Source organism: Oncorhynchus tshawytscha, linkage group LG28 (assembly GCF_018296145.1).
Source record: "Oncorhynchus tshawytscha isolate Ot180627B linkage group LG28, Otsh_v2.0, whole genome shotgun sequence".
Lineage (NCBI taxonomy): Eukaryota > Metazoa > Chordata > Actinopteri > Salmoniformes > Salmonidae > Oncorhynchus > Oncorhynchus tshawytscha.
Genome location: NC_056456.1, coordinates 34,524,176 through 34,540,786, shown reverse-complemented (window position 1 = coordinate 34,540,786; position 16,611 = coordinate 34,524,176). Strand labels below are relative to the sequence as shown.

At 41.8% G+C, this 16,611-nt stretch overlaps 1 protein-coding gene across 1 annotated transcript in view; it reads right to left on the bottom strand.

Moving 5' to 3' along the window:
* The window catches only part of LOC112227164 (carboxyl-terminal PDZ ligand of neuronal nitric oxide synthase protein), a 31,340-nt gene that overhangs the window by 8,610 nt on the left and 6,119 nt on the right, over window positions 1-16,611 (bottom strand). Inside the window, exons 3-7 of the mRNA XM_042308145.1 lie at window positions 12,371-12,463; window positions 10,632-10,690; window positions 9,322-9,430; window positions 986-1,130; window positions 1-110 (exon numbers count right to left, since the gene is read on the bottom strand). The exon at window positions 1-110 is cut by the window's left edge and continues 15 nt beyond it. Of these exons, the coding sequence (XP_042164079.1) occupies window positions 1-110; window positions 986-1,130; window positions 9,322-9,430; window positions 10,632-10,690; window positions 12,371-12,463 (516 nt within the window). The remainder of the gene's footprint in view (window positions 111-985; window positions 1,131-9,321; window positions 9,431-10,631; window positions 10,691-12,370; window positions 12,464-16,611) is intronic.

Below are 16,611 nucleotides of genomic sequence, written 5' to 3'. Positions count from 1 at the left end.
AAGAAGGTCCTGGCTTTTGGTCTTGTCCAGGTCAGATGACAAACAGTCAATGCTCTCCTCTGTGGTGGCTTCAAGGTCAGTCGAATCAGACAATGCCAACCTCGTCTTGGCTGAATGAGAGAGATGGATGGAGAGAGATGGATGGAGAGAGAGATGGATGGAGAGAGAGATGGATGGATGGAGAAAGATGGATGGAGAGAGAGATGGATGGATGGATGGAGAAAGATGGATGGAGAGAGATGGATGGAGAGACAGAAAGATGGATGGAGAGACAGAAAGATGGATGGAGAGACAGAAAGATGGATGGAGAGAGAAAACAAATCATAAACATACTAACATAGGGATCAACTACCACCAGCAAAAACGTATAACATAACCCATTTTTTATACAAACTAATTGTATTTAGAGATTTTCTCAGACCCAAAGACGCTTGAGACATCGAATCAGAATTTGGCTCCTCTCCACTTTCTCTAGAGTCACAACACACTCTAACTGATTAAGTCTCAGAAGAGAATGTCCCCACTGTGCAAATATAGAACAGTATGTACTAGGTAATAGGGCACTACTAGGTAATAAGATGGTTCTAGGTAATAATATGGTTCTAGGTAATAAGATGGTTCTAGAGAATAAGACAGTACTAGGTAATAAGATGGATCTAGGTAATAGGATGGTTCTAGGTAATAAGATGGTTCTAGGTAATAAGATGGATCTAGGTAATAGGATGGATCTAGGTAATAGGATGGTACTAGGTAATATGAGGGTTCTAGGTAATAGGACGCTACTAGGTAATAAGATGGTTCTAGGTAATAAGATGGCTCTAGGTAATAATATGGTTCTAGGTAATACCATGGTTCTAGGTAATAAGATGGCTCTAGGTAATAAGATGGCTCTAGGTAATAAGATGGTTATAGGTAGTAAAATAGGTAGTAAAGTTTATAGGTAGTAAAATTAAGACAGTATGGTGCATGGGCAAGTGAGTCACACCTGGCACAGCATCTTCCCCATCTGCATCGGTAGCATTGGTGTCCAGTCCATCCTCAGAGCTCTGCTCCCCTGTCTGCTGCAGGGTCAGCTGGTGGCACACGTCAAAGGCCTGGCCCACCGTCCGCACAATGCGCATGGCCTGGGACTGGAGGGGTGGGGGGTGGAAGAAAAGGGGAGAGGGAGGTGAGTGGAGGGAGGGAGGGAGATGGGGAGAGAGGGAGAGAGACAGAGGAAGAAGGGGGAGAGACAGAGGAGGGAGGGATGGGGAGAGATGGGAGGGAGAGAGACAGAGGAAGAAGGGGGAGAGACAGAGGAGGGAGGGAGGGGGAGAGATGAGAGAGAGATGGGGGAGAGAGAGGACAACAAAAGAAGGAGGGAAGAGAGTTTTAGACGGCACAGTAATTCAGTAGGTGCATGCTGTCGTTGTAATGGATTGGTTCATTCCAGAGCCGTAGGATCTCAAGCTTTTCCTTTAGACCCTACAAGGCACAACAAACTCAAAAATCCATTGATTATATAACCAAAATAATTCAATATCTCCAACGTTACACATTCTTGCCCTTAGAGCAATTATGCCGCAAGGCCCGAAGGAGGGTTGTCTTGTGCACTCAGTGGCACATTGACCAGGTGCTTTAAAATGCCCCACATTCATACTGTGGAGGAATGCTGCCACAAGGCTGTCAATCACCACTGTATGTCGGTAAGCACAGGGCCAGTGTTGTGTGTGTGAGACAGTGGTGCTCCTACGGTGCAACAATAATGACCACCGTTATATGTTTATGATATTCTATGTTACCTGTGTATAGTAAGTACCATACTGTACCATATGATGATCATTTGAGCTATTTCCAGTAGATGCCTCAATCCAAAAGGATCACCACTAATTTTAATTTTACATGGCCCAACGGGAAGTGAACTCACGACCTTTGAGATACTAGCACTGCTCTCAAAAAAGAACCATCTGGATCACAAGGCCAATTTAGGAATTTCAGGATTCTTTAAACCCAACAGTGATCAATGGGAGCCAGGGTTACCAAACCCAGTATCAGCAGTCCGAGATAAGAGGTTCAGGGCTGGAGGCACCTGAGAAGCGCGACTACACCATATAGGGGATTACATCCTGTGTCTTTACTTTCTGGTACAGATGGCAGGTGGTACAGGTTGCAAATGTCAGAATTAAAAGCCTCTTTCTCTCTGACTGCATCCCTATGTAGTGCCCTACTTATGACCAGGGCCAATAGGGAATAGGGTGTCATTTGTGATGAATTAGTATGCTGCTTCACTCAGTCACTGTCTACGGTACATGCCTGGTATCCATGGTGAAGGGATGGGAGTCAACCTCACTGGAAGGGTTGTTATCCAGGCTTTTGTAATGAAGAACATTTCCGCTGTTTGATATGCAGCTATGGGGTAGTCGCGTGCCATTCTTTTCTACGAGCATTTTTCTATCGTGCAGAGTTGAAAGTCATCACGTGTGTACTGTGTGCAACTGTGATCTTGTAGATGAGACAATGTGTGTGTGTGTGTGTGTTTGTGTATAGACAAAACTCTATTGATCCAAGAGTCCCAAGGCTCCAAGGCTCCTTTAATGCATCATGGCACAGTCCCTATACCCAGCCCCCTTCCCAAAGCAGCTGCTGCCACATATCTGATACCTTGTAGAGATAAATGGATTATACACCACAAATTAAATACCACTGATTATATACCACTGATTATGTACCACTGATTATATACCACTGATTATATACTATGGATTAAATACCACTGATTATATACCACAGATTATATACCATGTCTTATGTACCACATATTATATACCATGGATTGTGTACCACATATTATATACCATGGATTATATATCATGGATTACATACCACAGGTTATATACCACTGATTACATACCACATAGTATATACCACAGATTATATATCATGGATTATGTACCACTGATTATATATCATGGATTACATACCACGGATTATATACCACAGATTATATACCACAGATTATATACCACAGATTATATATCATGGATTACATACCACGGATTATATACCACAGATTATATACCATGATTTATGTACCACATATGATATACCATGGATTATGTACCACATATTATATACCATGGATTATATATCATGGATTACATACCACAGATTATATACCACTGATTATATACCACATAGTATATACCACAGATTATATACCACAGATTATATATCATGGATTACATACCACTGATTATATACCACAGATTATATACCACAGATTATATACCACAGATTATATATCATGGATTACATACCACGGATTATATACCACAGATTATATACCACAGTTGATATACCACATGCCACTGATCTGGATCCAGTGGATAATTTACATCTCATACCCAGCCCACTCCCACAGCGATACACATTGTTTTAACCATAGAATTACATAGAAGATATATAGAAAGTATTCACACCCCTTGACTTTTTCCACATTTTTTTGTTACAGCCTGAATTTAAAATCGATGAAATTATGATTTTCTTTTGTCACTGGCTTTTTAACACAAAGTGGAATTATGTTTTTAGAACTGTTTACAAATGAATGAACAATGAAAAGCTGAACTGTCTTGAGCCAATAAGTATTCAACCCTTTTGTAATGGCAAGCCTTAATAAATTCAGGAGTACAAACGTGCTTAACAAGTCACATAATAAATTGCATGGTTTTACTCTTGTGTGCAATAATAATGTTTAACATGATTTTTGAATGACTATCTCATCTCTGTACACCACACATACAATTTTCTGTAAGGTCCCTCAGTCGAGCAGTGAATCTCAAACACAGATTCAACCACAAAGACCAGGTAGGTTTCCCAATGCCTTGCAAAGAAGGGCACCTATTGGTAGATGGGTAAAAATAAAAAAGCAGACATTGAATATCCCTTTGAGCATGGTGAAGTTATTAATTACACTATGGATGGTGTATCAATACAACCAGTCACTACAAAGATACAGGCGTCCTACCTAACTCAGTTGCTGGAGAGGAAGGAAACCACTCAGGGATTTCACCATGAGGCCAATGGTGACTTTAAAACAGTTACAGAGTTTAATGGCTGTGATATGAGAAAACTGAGGATGGATCAACAACATTGTAGTTACTCCACAATACTAACTTAATTGACAGAGTGAAAAGAAGGAAGTCTGTACAGAATACAAATATTCCAAGATATGCATCCTATTTGCAATTAGCCATTAAAGTAAATCTTCAAAAACATGTGGCAAAGAAATTAACTTTTTGTCCTGAACACAAAGCATTATGTTTGGGGCAAACCTAACACAACACACAAAGTACGACTCTTCATATTTTCAAGCATGGTGGTGGCTGCATCATGTTATGGGTATTCTTGTTATCGGCAAGTACTAGGGAGATTTTTATGATAAAAATAAACAGAATAGAGTTTAGCAAAGGCAAAATCCTAGAGGAAAACTTGGTTAAGTCTGCTTTTCAACAGACACTGGGATACATATTCACCTTTCAGCAGGACAATAACCTAAAATACAAGACCAAATATACACTGGAGTTGCTTACCAAGACGACATTGAATGTTCCTGAGTGGCCTACTTGTTACAGTTTTGACTAAAATTGGCTTGGAAATCTGTGGCAAGACTTGAAAATGGCTGTCTAGCAATGATCAACAACCAACTTCAAATCAAATCAAATTTTATTTGTCACATACACATGGTTAGCAGATGTTAATGCGAGTGTAGCGAAATGCTTGTGCTTCTAGTTCCGACAATGCAGTAATAACGAGCAAGTAATCTAACTAACAATTCCAAAAAAAACTACTGTCATACACAGTGTAAGGGGATAAAGAATATGTACATAAGGATATATGAATGAGTGATGGTACAGAGCAGCATAGGCAAGATACAGTAGATGATATCGAGTACAGTATATACATATGAGATAAGTATGTAAACCAAGTGGCATAGTTAAAGTGGCTAGTGATACATGTATTACATAAGGATGCAGTCGATGATATAGAGTACAGTATCAACGTATGCATATGAGATGAACAATGTAGGGTTAGTAACATTATATAAGGTAGCATTGTTTAAAGTGGCTAGTGATATATTTACATCATTTCTCATCAATTCCCATGATTAAAGTGGCTGGAGTCTACCAAGCCTACCACTGTTGTGTCTTAAAACTTGTCCGTTCCAAACTTGATGATTGAGTTGGAGCGTGCATGGGCCAATCGCAGTCGTGGGTGAACAGGGAGTACAGGAGAGGGCTCAGAACGCACCCTTGTGGGGCCCCAGTGTTGAGGATCAGCGGGGAGGAGATGTTGTTGCCTACCCTCACCACCTGGGGGCGGCCCGTCAGGAAGTCCAGTACCCAGTTGCACAGGGCGGGGGTCGAGACCCAGGGTCTCGAGCTTGATGACGAGCTTGGAGGGTACTATGGTGTTGAATGCCGAGCTGTAGTCGATGAACAGCATTCTCACATAGGTATTCCTCTTGTCCAGATGGGTTAGGGCAGTGTGCAGTGTGGTTGAGATTGCATCGTCTGTGAACCTATTTGGGCGGTAAGCAAATTGGAGTGGGTCAAGGGTGTCAGGTAGGGTGGAGGTGATATGGTCCTTGACTAGTCTCTCAAAGCACTTCATGATGACGGATGTGAGTGCTACAGGGCGGTAGTCGTTTAGCTCAGTTACCTTAGCTTTCTTGGGAACAGGAACAATGGTGGCCCTCTTGAAGCATGTGGGAACAGCAGACTGGTATAGGGATTGATTGAATATGTCCGTAAACACACCGGCCAGCTGGTCTGCGCATGCTCTGAGGGCGCGGCTGGGGATGCCGTCTGGGCCTGCAGCCTTGCGAGGGTTAACACGTTTAAATGTCTTACTCACTTCGGCTGCAGTGAAGGAGAGACCGCATGTTTCCGTTGCAGGCCGTGTCAGTGGCACTGTATTGTCCTCAAAGCGGGCAAAAAAGTTATTTAGTCTGCCTGGGAGCAAGACATCCTGGTCCGTGACTGGGCTGGGTTTCTTCCTGTAGTCCGTGATTGACTGTAGACCCTGCCACATACCTCTTGTGTCTGAGCCGTTGAATTGAGATTCTACTTTGTCTCTGTACTGGCGCTTAGCTTGTTTGATAGCCTTGCGGAGGGAATAGCTGCACTGTTTGTATTCAGTCATGTTACCAGACACCTTGCCCTGATTAAAAGCAGTGGTTCGTGCCTTCAGTTTCACACGAATGCTGCCATCAATCCACGGTTTCTGGTTAGGGAATGTTTTAATCGTTGCTATGGGAACGACATCTTCAACGCACGTTCTAATGAACTCGCACACCGTATCAGCGTATTCGTCAATGTTGTTGTCTGACGCAATACGAAACATCTCCCAGTCCACGTGATGGAAGCAGTCTTGGAGTGTGGAGTCAGCTTGGTCGGACCAGCGTTGGACAGACCTCAGCGTGGGAGCTTCTTGTTTTAGTTTCTGTCTGTAGGCAGGGATCAACAAAATGGAGTCGTGGTCAGCTTTTCCGAAAGGGGGCGGGGCAGGGCCTTATATGCGTCGCGGAAGTTAGAGTAACAATGATCCAGGGTCTTTCCACCCCTGGTTGCGCAATCGATATGCTGATAAAATTTAGCGAGTCTTGTTTTCAGATTAGCCTTGTTAAAATCCCCAGCTACAATGAATGCAGCCTCCGGATAAATTGTTTCCAGTTTGCAGAGAGTTAAATAAAGTTCGTTCAGAGCCATCGATGTGTCTGCTTGGGGGGGATATATACGGCTGTGATTATAATCGAAGAGAATTCTCTTGGTAGATAATGCGGTCTACATTTGATTGTGAGGAATTCTAAATCAGGTGAACAGAAGGATTTGAGTTCCTGTATGTTTCTTTCATCACACCATGTCACGTTAGTCATAAGGCATACGCCCCCGCCCCTCTTCTTACCAGAAAGATGTTTGTTTCTGTCGGCGCGATGCGTGGAGAAACCCGTTGGCTGCACCGCTTCGGATTGCGTCTCTCCAGTTAGCCATGTTTCCGTGAAGCAAAGAACGTTACAGTCTCTGATGTCCCTCTGGAATGCTACCCTTGCTCGGATTTCATCAACCTTGTTGTCAAGAGACTGGACATTGGCAAGAAGAATGCTAGGGAGTGGTGCACGATGTGCCCGTCTCCGGAGTCTGACCAGAAGACCACTTCGTTTCCCTCTTTTTCTGAGTCGTTTTTTTTTTGGTCGCTGCATGTGATCCACTCGGTTACACTGGTTGTAAGGCAGAACACAGGATCCGCATCGCGAAAAACATATTCTTGGTCGTACTGATGGTGAGTTGACGCTGATCTTATATTCAGTAGTTCTTCTCGGCTGTATGTAAAGAAACCTAAGATGACCTGGGGTACTAGTGTAAGAAATAACACGTAAAAAAACAAAAAACTGCATAGTTTCCTAGGAACGCGAAGCGAGGCGGCCATCTCTGTCGGCGCCGGAAGTACAAGTGACAGAGCCTGAATTCTTTTTTAAAGAAATAATGTGCAAATATTGTACAATCTAAACTCAGCAAAAAAAGAAATGTCCTCTCACTGTCAACTGTGTTAATTTTCAGCAAACTTAACATGTAAATATTTGTATGAACATAACAAGATTTAACAACTGAGACATAAACTGAACAAGTTCCACAGACATGTGACTAACAGAAATGGAATAATGTGTCCCTGAACAAAGGAGGGTCAAAATCAAAAGTAACAGTCAGTATCTGGTGTGGCCACCAGCTTCATTAAGTACTGCAGTGTGTCTCCTCCTCATGGACTGCACCAGATGTGCCAGTTCTTGCTGTGAGATGTTACCCCGCTCTTCCACCAAGGCACCTGCAAGTTCCCGGACATTTCTGGGGGGAATGGCCCTAGTCCTCACCCTCCGATCCAACAGGTCCCAGACGTGCTCAATGGGATTGTGATCCGGGCTCTTCGCTGGCCATGGCAGAACACTGACACTCCTGTCTTGCAGGAAATCACACACAGAACGAGCAGTATGGCTGGTGGCATTGTCATGCTGGAGGGTCACGTCAGGATGAGCCTGCAGGAAGGGTACCACATGAGGGAGGAGGATGTCTTCCCTGTAACGCACATCGTTGAGATTGCCTGCAATGACAAGCTCAGTCCGATGATGCTGTGACACACCGCCACAGACTATGACAGACCCTCCACTTCCAAATCGATCCCGCTCTAGAGTACACGCCTCAGTGTAATGCTCATTCCGTCGACGATAAACGTGAATCCAACCATCATCCCTGGTGAGACAAAACCGTGACTCGTCATTGAAGAGCACTTTTTGCCTGTCCTGTCTGTTCCAGCGACGATGGGTTTGTGCCCATAGGCGACGTTGTTACCAGTGATGTCTGGTGAAAACCTGCCTTACAACAGGCTTACAAGCCCTCAGTCCAGCCTCTCTCAGCCTCTTGTGGACAGTCTGAGCACTGATGGAGGGATTGTGCGTTCTTGGTGTAACTCGGGCAGTTGTTGTTGCCCTCCTGTACCTGTCCCGCAGGTGTGATGTTCGGATGTACCGATCCTGTGTAGGTGTTGTGTGGTCTGCCACTCCGAGGATGTTCAGCTGTCCGTCCTGTCTCCCTGTAGTGCTGTCTTAGGTGTCTCACAGTATGGACATGGCAATTTATTGCCCTGGCCACATCTGCAGTCTCATGCCTCCTTGCAGCACATTCACACAGATGAGCAGGGACCCTGGGCATCCTTCTTTTGGGGATTTCCAGAGTCAGTAGAAAGGCTTCTTTAGTGTCCTAAGTTTTCATAACTGTGACCTTAATTGCCTACCTGTAAACTGTAAGCTGTTAGTGTCTTAATGACCGTTCCACAGGTGCATGTTCATTAATTGTTTATGGTTCTTTAAAAAAGCATGAGAAACAGTGTTTAAACCCTTTACAATGAAGATCTGTGAAGTTATTTGGATTTTTATGAATTATCTTTGAAAGACAGGGACATTTCTTTTCCTGCTGGGTTTAGGTGTACAAAGCTCTTAGAAAGACTCACAGCCGCCAAAGGTGATTCTAACACGTATTGACTCAAGGGGTTGAACACTTATATAATCAAGATACTGTATATTAGTGTTTTATTTTTCATAAATGTTCTACAAAAGTTATCATTTTTCTTAACATTTTTCTTCCCCGTTGACATTACAGAGTATTTTATGTAGATCGTTGACACAAAATGCAAATTAAATAAATGTTAATCCCACTTTCTAACACAACAAAATGTCAAGGCGATGTGAATACTTTCTGAAGGAGCTGTAGAATTATAGGATCTCTAAGGTCATACCTTCCTCTTGGATTTGAAGACATTACAACGGAACATGTTGCTCTGTCCATCTCTCGCAATGTAACTGAAGATCTTCAATTCCTGGGCGTCATGTGACACATAGAAAATCCTAAATGAGACGGGGAAAATGTAATGATAATGAGAATTTGATTGATTTCACTTTTAAAGGCCCATTGCAGCCATTTCATATCAATATCAAATCCTTTCGCTGTAATAATTTAAGTAACTTACTGTAATAGTTTTCCAATCAAATTCACAAAAATAGCTTTTTTAGCAAAAACTGAGTGGGGAAGGGGAAAACTGGAAACTAGCTGTTACTTTCTTGGTTATTGGTCTACTAACCAATTTACTGCCTGGTGATGTCACCTGGCATGCCAAACATTTCCGCCCAGGCAAGCGGTTGATTAGAACGTCCTATGTAGATTGTATTTTCAGGGGCCTCCCGTGTGGCGCAGCAGTCTAAGGCACTGCTAAAGGCATCACTACAGATCTGGGTTCAATCATGTAACCGGGAGACTGATGAGGTGGTGCACAATTGGCCCAGCGTTGTCTGGGTTAGGGGAGGGTTTGGCTGGCTGGGATGTCCTTGTCCCGTCGCACTCTAGTGACTTCTTGTGTCGACCGGGTGCATGCACGCTGACATCGGTCGCAGGCTATACAATGTTTTCATTGACACATTGGTGTGGCTGGCTTCGGGGTTAAGCAAGCAGTGCGACTTGTTAGGGTCATGTTTCAGAGGACGCATGACTCTCGACCTTCGCCTCTCTCGAGTCCGTACAGGAGTTGGAGCAATGGGACAAAACTGTAACTACCAATTGGATATCATGAAAATGGGGTAAAATGTACCCCCCCCAAATATTGTATTTTCTACTAGGAAATAACACTGATCACATTTGCATACTTTTACAGTGTTAGTTTCATCAACAAAACTGAATTTTGACCTTACTGGGCCTTTAACTACTCAACCAAAAGTCATCAATGTATAAAAATACCCCCAAAACATTTTCAAGGCTCCGTGCTGTGAAAAACATGATTTCCCTGTGCGTTATATATATTTCCTTTCCACACTGTGAGGTTGGAATAATACTATTAAATAGTGAAAATTATGATAGAGACTTCCTGTAAATTAGATTATAGACCAATAGGAAAGAGACTTCCCAACCTCTATTTTTTGACCATTTTAATTGAAAACAATCTCAGGAAGGTACTTTACTATCACACAGAAAGGATTTGATATTGATATTTTTTTTAAATGGCTGCATTGGACTTTTAAAAAGAGTGTTATGTTTGACACTTTGACATTCCCTTACCTATAGATGGGGTCTTGTGTTATCATGACTGTGTTGTCATCCCATGACCACTCTTTCCTCTGGAACACAATCAGAGAACAACACAATGCTGCAATTCACTGCTATGACTTATGACCTTGGGACAGATTTATGAAGTGTTTCACCTAAAATTCATATGGACTTAAACTTTTTTCCATCTGCAAACACTCAATATGTAGGACCTTGCAGCTTCCATGAAGGACAGAGAGCTATGGTGGTATTCCATCTTTTGGCAAATCAACACATTCTGCATCCATAAGCCATTCCGCCTCCATATGCAAAGAATGTTGATCAGAACACTGTATTTTTACATTTTAGGAAACATTTTTAAATTACTTTTTTTCTTTTGCCTCTGTAAGGAACAGTTACACACTTCACGCGGTTGAAAACATATAACATAACGTTTCCTTCACGCGGTTGAAAACATATAACATAACGTTTCCTTCACACGGAAACTGTAGATGTACAGTGCATTCGGAAAGTATTCAGACTCCTTCACTACTTCCACATTTTGTTACGTTACAGCCTTATTAATTAAATTGTTTTTTTCCCTTCATCAATCTGCACACAATACCCCATAATGACAATACAAAAACAGGTTTTTAGAAATGTTTGCAAATGTATATAAAAAAATACCCACAGATATATCATTTAGATACAGTAAGTATTCAGACCCTTTACTCAGTACCTTGTTGAAGCACCTTTGACAGCGATTACAGCCTCGAGTCTTCTTGGGTATAAGATTGGTGCAACTGTATTTGGGGAGTTTCTCCCATTCTTCTCTGCAGATCCTCTCAAGTTCTATCAGGTTGGAAGGGGAGTGTTGCTGCACAGCTATTTTCAGGTCTCTCCAGAGATGTTCAATCAGGTTCAAGTCTGGGCCATTCAAGGACATGGAAAGATATATAGTTTTTAAAACTAGGCAAGTCAGTTAAGAGCTAATTCCTGTTTACAATGATGGCCTAGGAACAGTGGCCTTGCTCAGGGGCAGAACAACAGATTTTTACCTTGTCAGCTCGGGGATTCGATCTAGCAACAGTTCGGTTACCGCCCCAATGCTCTAACCACTAGGCTACCTGCCGCCCCACACTTGTCCCGAAGCGACTCCTGTGTTGTTTTGGCTGTGTCCTTAGTGTCGTTGTCATGCTGGAAGGTGAACTTTCGCCCCAGGCTGAGGTCCTGAGCACTCAAGCACTCAAGCACTCAACATCTCAAGGATGATCAATGGAAACAGGATGGACCTCAGCTCAATTTTGAGTCTCATAGCAAAGTGTCTAATACTTATTTAAATAAGGTATTTCTGCAAACAATTCTAAAAACCTGTTTTCGCTTTTCATTGCATATATTTTATATGATTATAAATATGGCATCAAAGTGTTGAAAAACTGATTTTTTTGCTTTGGGTATTGTGTGTAGATTGCTGAATACATTTTTATTATTTAATCCATTTTAGAATATGGCTGTAACGTAACAAAATGTGAAAGAATCAAGGGGTCTGAATTCTTTCCGAATGTACTGTATGTGTCATTGACTTCAGTGTAATATAATAATTGATGTTAGTGTGCATTATGGACACGACACAAGACAGCCAAACTCATACAATGTAAAATTGAAGGGGACTAAGAAAAAGTCTCCAATACAATGATAGAATAATTCCTAATAAAGAACAACATTTTGACATTCTGTTTTCATCGGGGTGTCATCTGTCGAAGGGGCCTTACCTTCTTCTTTTTTCTCAAAACCACCCTCACACCATCGGCAGACACAATGATGTTGACCTTCTTCTTCTTCATGTTCTTCAATTTGAATTCATACTGTAGGGGGAGGGGGGGGGGGTCAATTAGATAGATTTGTTCATGAAATTGGAATGTCAAATAACCCATGTAATTATACGCTATACAGTATGGACTACCATGGACTTTGGTGTCCATTCCTATTCAAGAAGTAAACAGAAATTTAAATTCCTCAACCTTGTCCAGAGATACCTGATGTAATGGAATGAAAACATCTACCACTAACAGGTAGTGAGTACTAACAAGCAGTGAGTTCTACCAGGTAGTGAGTACTAATAAGGAGAGAGTATTACCAGGGAGTGAGTACTAACAAGGAGTCAGTACTAACAGGTAGTAAGTACTAACAAGAAGTGAGTGCAAACAGGTAGTGAGTACTAACAGGTAGTGAGTACTAACAGGTAGTGAGTACTAACAGGTCATGAGTACTAACAGTTAGTGAGTACTAACAGGTAGTGAGTACTAACAGGTAGTGAGTACTAACAGGTAGTGAGTACTAACAGGTAGTGAGTGGTAACAGTTAGTGAGTACTAACAGGTAGTGAGTACTAACAGGTCATGAGTACTAACAGTTAGTGAGTACTAACAGGTCGTGAGTACTAACAGGTAGTGAGTACTAACAGGTAGTGAGTACTAACAGGTAGTGAGTACTAACAGGTAGTGAGTACTAACAGGTCATGAGTACTAACAGTTAGTGAGTACTAACAGGTCGTGAGTACTAACAGGTAGTGAGTACTAACAGGTAGTGAGTACTAACAGGTAGTGAGTACTAACAGGTCATGAGTACTAACAGTTAGTGAGTACTAACAGGTAGTGAGTACTAACAGGTCATGAGTACTAACAGGTAGTGAGTACTAACAGGTAGTGAGTACTAACAGGTAGTGAGTACTAAGGGACAGATCGAAATTGACAACTCACGGTGTCATTAAAAAAAAACACCCCCCTCCCCAAAGTTACAAATATTTCCACATGACACTCACCTTGTACTATAAAATAAATGAACACCTTCCCTCCTCATAGAATTAACTCAAAATATGGTTTACGACCACAAATAAAACTAACTGTAGCGACCATATGTTTATAAACGTGGATATCAATTTTGCCATTTTGTGGCACAGTCAATAGCACACACGGCTACGGGCCAGAAGGTTGAGGGTTCGCCGACCACCACAGACGAGCTCACTCTACCTGCCTGTTTCAATACACAACCATCAGAGACAGCTGCCGACAATGATCAGCTCTGGGCAAACAACACTTTGATGCCATATTTATAATCATATAAAATATATGCAATGAATTTTCCACCAACAGGTTTCTGTACCAGTGCACTACACCATCAATAAACAAAGCATACTGACATTGGGCACTTCAAATCAAATTGTATTGGTCACACACACATGGTTAGCAGATGTTATTGTGAGTGTCGTGAAATGCTTATGCTTCTAGATAACAGGTAATATCTAACAATTCCACAACAAAACCTAATACACACAATCTAGTGAAGGAATGGGATGAGAATATAGAAGTATAAAATATATGGATGAGCAGTGACCGAGCGGCTAAGATGCCATAGATAGTAAGAATAGATAGTGAAGGATACAGTATAAACATATGAGATGAGTAATGTGAGATAAGTAAACATTCTTAAAGTGACCAGTGTTCATTTATTAAAGTGGCCAATGATATCAAGTCTGTAGGTAGGCAGCCGCCTCTCTGTGCTATTCGTGGATGTTTGCGTTTTCAACACTACAATAAATAGACTGTCAACCTTGACCTTGTAGGTTTACCCAGTATCGAAAGCTTGGCTTGGCAATCTCTAAATGTCACTAAACTTTCTTGTGTTTTGTAACAGGTGTTAATAAATACATTTGAAAAAAGAGACCTTTGGCCTAACCCCAGAGAGGTAGAGATACTGGATGTGGCATGGTACGACACCGACACGTATTTCTTTATGTCAGATAGCTACTGTGTCTGAAATACAGATATAGACGTATAGAAGGTACGGTAATTCTTACATTTTCTATCCAAATATTTTGTACAAAAATAAGCATTATATTGTTAGAAAACAAACACACTACCCTCCCTGTGTCCACCAAAACAAACACACTACCCTCCCTGTGTCCACCAAAAACAAACACACTACTCTCCCTGTGTCCACCAAAACAAACACACTCCCTGTGTCCACCCTCCCTGTGTCCACCAAAACAAACACACTACCCTCCCTGTGTCCACCAAAACAAACACACTACCCTCCCTGTGTCCACCAAAAACAAACACACTACTCCCTCCCTGTGTCCACCAAAACAAACACACTACCCCCTCCCTGTGTCCACCAAAACAAACACACTACCCTCCCTGTGTCCACCAAAACAAACACACTACCCTCCCTGTGTCCACCAAAACAAACACACTACCCTCCCTGTGTCCACCAAAACAAACACACTACCCTCCCCAAAGAAAAAAATAAAGTTTGACAACCCTTCCCTATTTTGGACCACCCCTCCCCCAGTAAATTTTGATCTGTCCCTAACAGGTAGTAAGTACTAACAGGGAGTGAGTACTAAAGTATTTAGCATTGATATCCCTACAAGACACCATCTGCTGCTGAGAGTAAATCAAAGTTACACAAAGGCTGAAGAAAAGTGGCAAAGTCAGATTGTAGAGCTGGTAAAGTCTCCAACAAAAAGGTTCCCTGTTCCCCCCCAGAGTGCATTAGACATGAAGGAATACTCAGTAGTGTGCACCACTTGTATCCTTCCCCTTCATTAGTTAGACTTGTTAGAAGTGTTCCCTCTGACTGTACTGTAGTCTAAGGGACCAGACATCAGGACCAGACATCTAAAAGAAACATGTTTTTCCCCAAATTAGGAAATATATCAAAAGTCCAATTGATCAAATGAGGACTTCTATCAAATGAGCACTTTTCCACCTCTGATCTTCAACCAGAAGACTAATCAGGATCCTCTCATGTCAGAGGTTTGAAGCTATGTCCTGCTGCCTTTCTCTCCCTGTAAAATAGAATGATATTCAGACTGTTTTTTTATACTAATTGGGTGATTTTTTAACTCCTTTTCAGTATCAGACTATGGACTATTTCATGGACTGTACTACTGTTTTCACTGTATTGCTGATTGACTGTATTGTCTTGCTGGCTATATTATTGTATTTTAATATATCCTGTGCCTACCAGCAATAAATGCCCCACTGGGATGAAAAAAAGTTTATTACATTTGTAACCCACAAAGTTCCATGATACCTTGAGATGTGTAGCCTAGCCACACCCATAGTCACTGGCTGGAGTGTATTCATTAGTCGCACACCGTTGCAAAACGTTTCACACTATGAAAACTTTTTTTTGCAACGGAAAACGTTTTGGACAAATTCAGGTAGGTCTTTTTGGTTCCTACACTCTTATAAAACAATGGTTCCAAAAGGGTTCTTCTCCATAGGATAACCCTTTCTGGTTCCAGGTAGAACCCTTTGGGGTTCTAAAGGGTCCTACCTGGAACCAAAAGGGTTCTACCTAGAACCAAAATGGTTCTTCAACAGGTTCTCTTATGGGGACAGCCGAAGAGCCTTTTTAGGTTGTAGATAGCACTGTTTTTCCCTAAGAGTGTAGTGAATACACCCGTGGTTTGAGTAGAATGTTGGGGTCAGAAATATTTAGTTCATTTTGGGGGGGACTGAAGTTAGTTGAACACTACAACTAACTAAGACAGACTTGATTTTGAATGTTCAGAGACTATAAGTTGTTTTGATTCTGAATCAGCTGATTCAGTGAATACACATGATTATGTTCATGACATTCCTGTCTTATTTTTCTATTGACGGTATGTGCTTAGTGCTAACTGACTAATATAGTTTGACCTGAGTAGTGCAGTAGACAGGAAGACTGCAGTAGAATCAGTTAGCCTTTAGCTCAACAGGTTAACAGGGGCGGCAGGGTAGCCTAGTGGTTAGAGCGTTGGACTAGTAACCGGAAGGTTGCAAGTTCGAACCCCCGAGCTGACAATGTACAAATCTGTCGTTCTGCAGTTAACCCACTGATCCTAGACCGTCATTGAAAATAAGATTTTTTTCTTAACAGAGACAAATGAAAGCAGACTAAACTAAACAGCTTCTATTAACATCAGACTGTTGAACAGCCATCACTAACCGTCTACCAGGTGATGC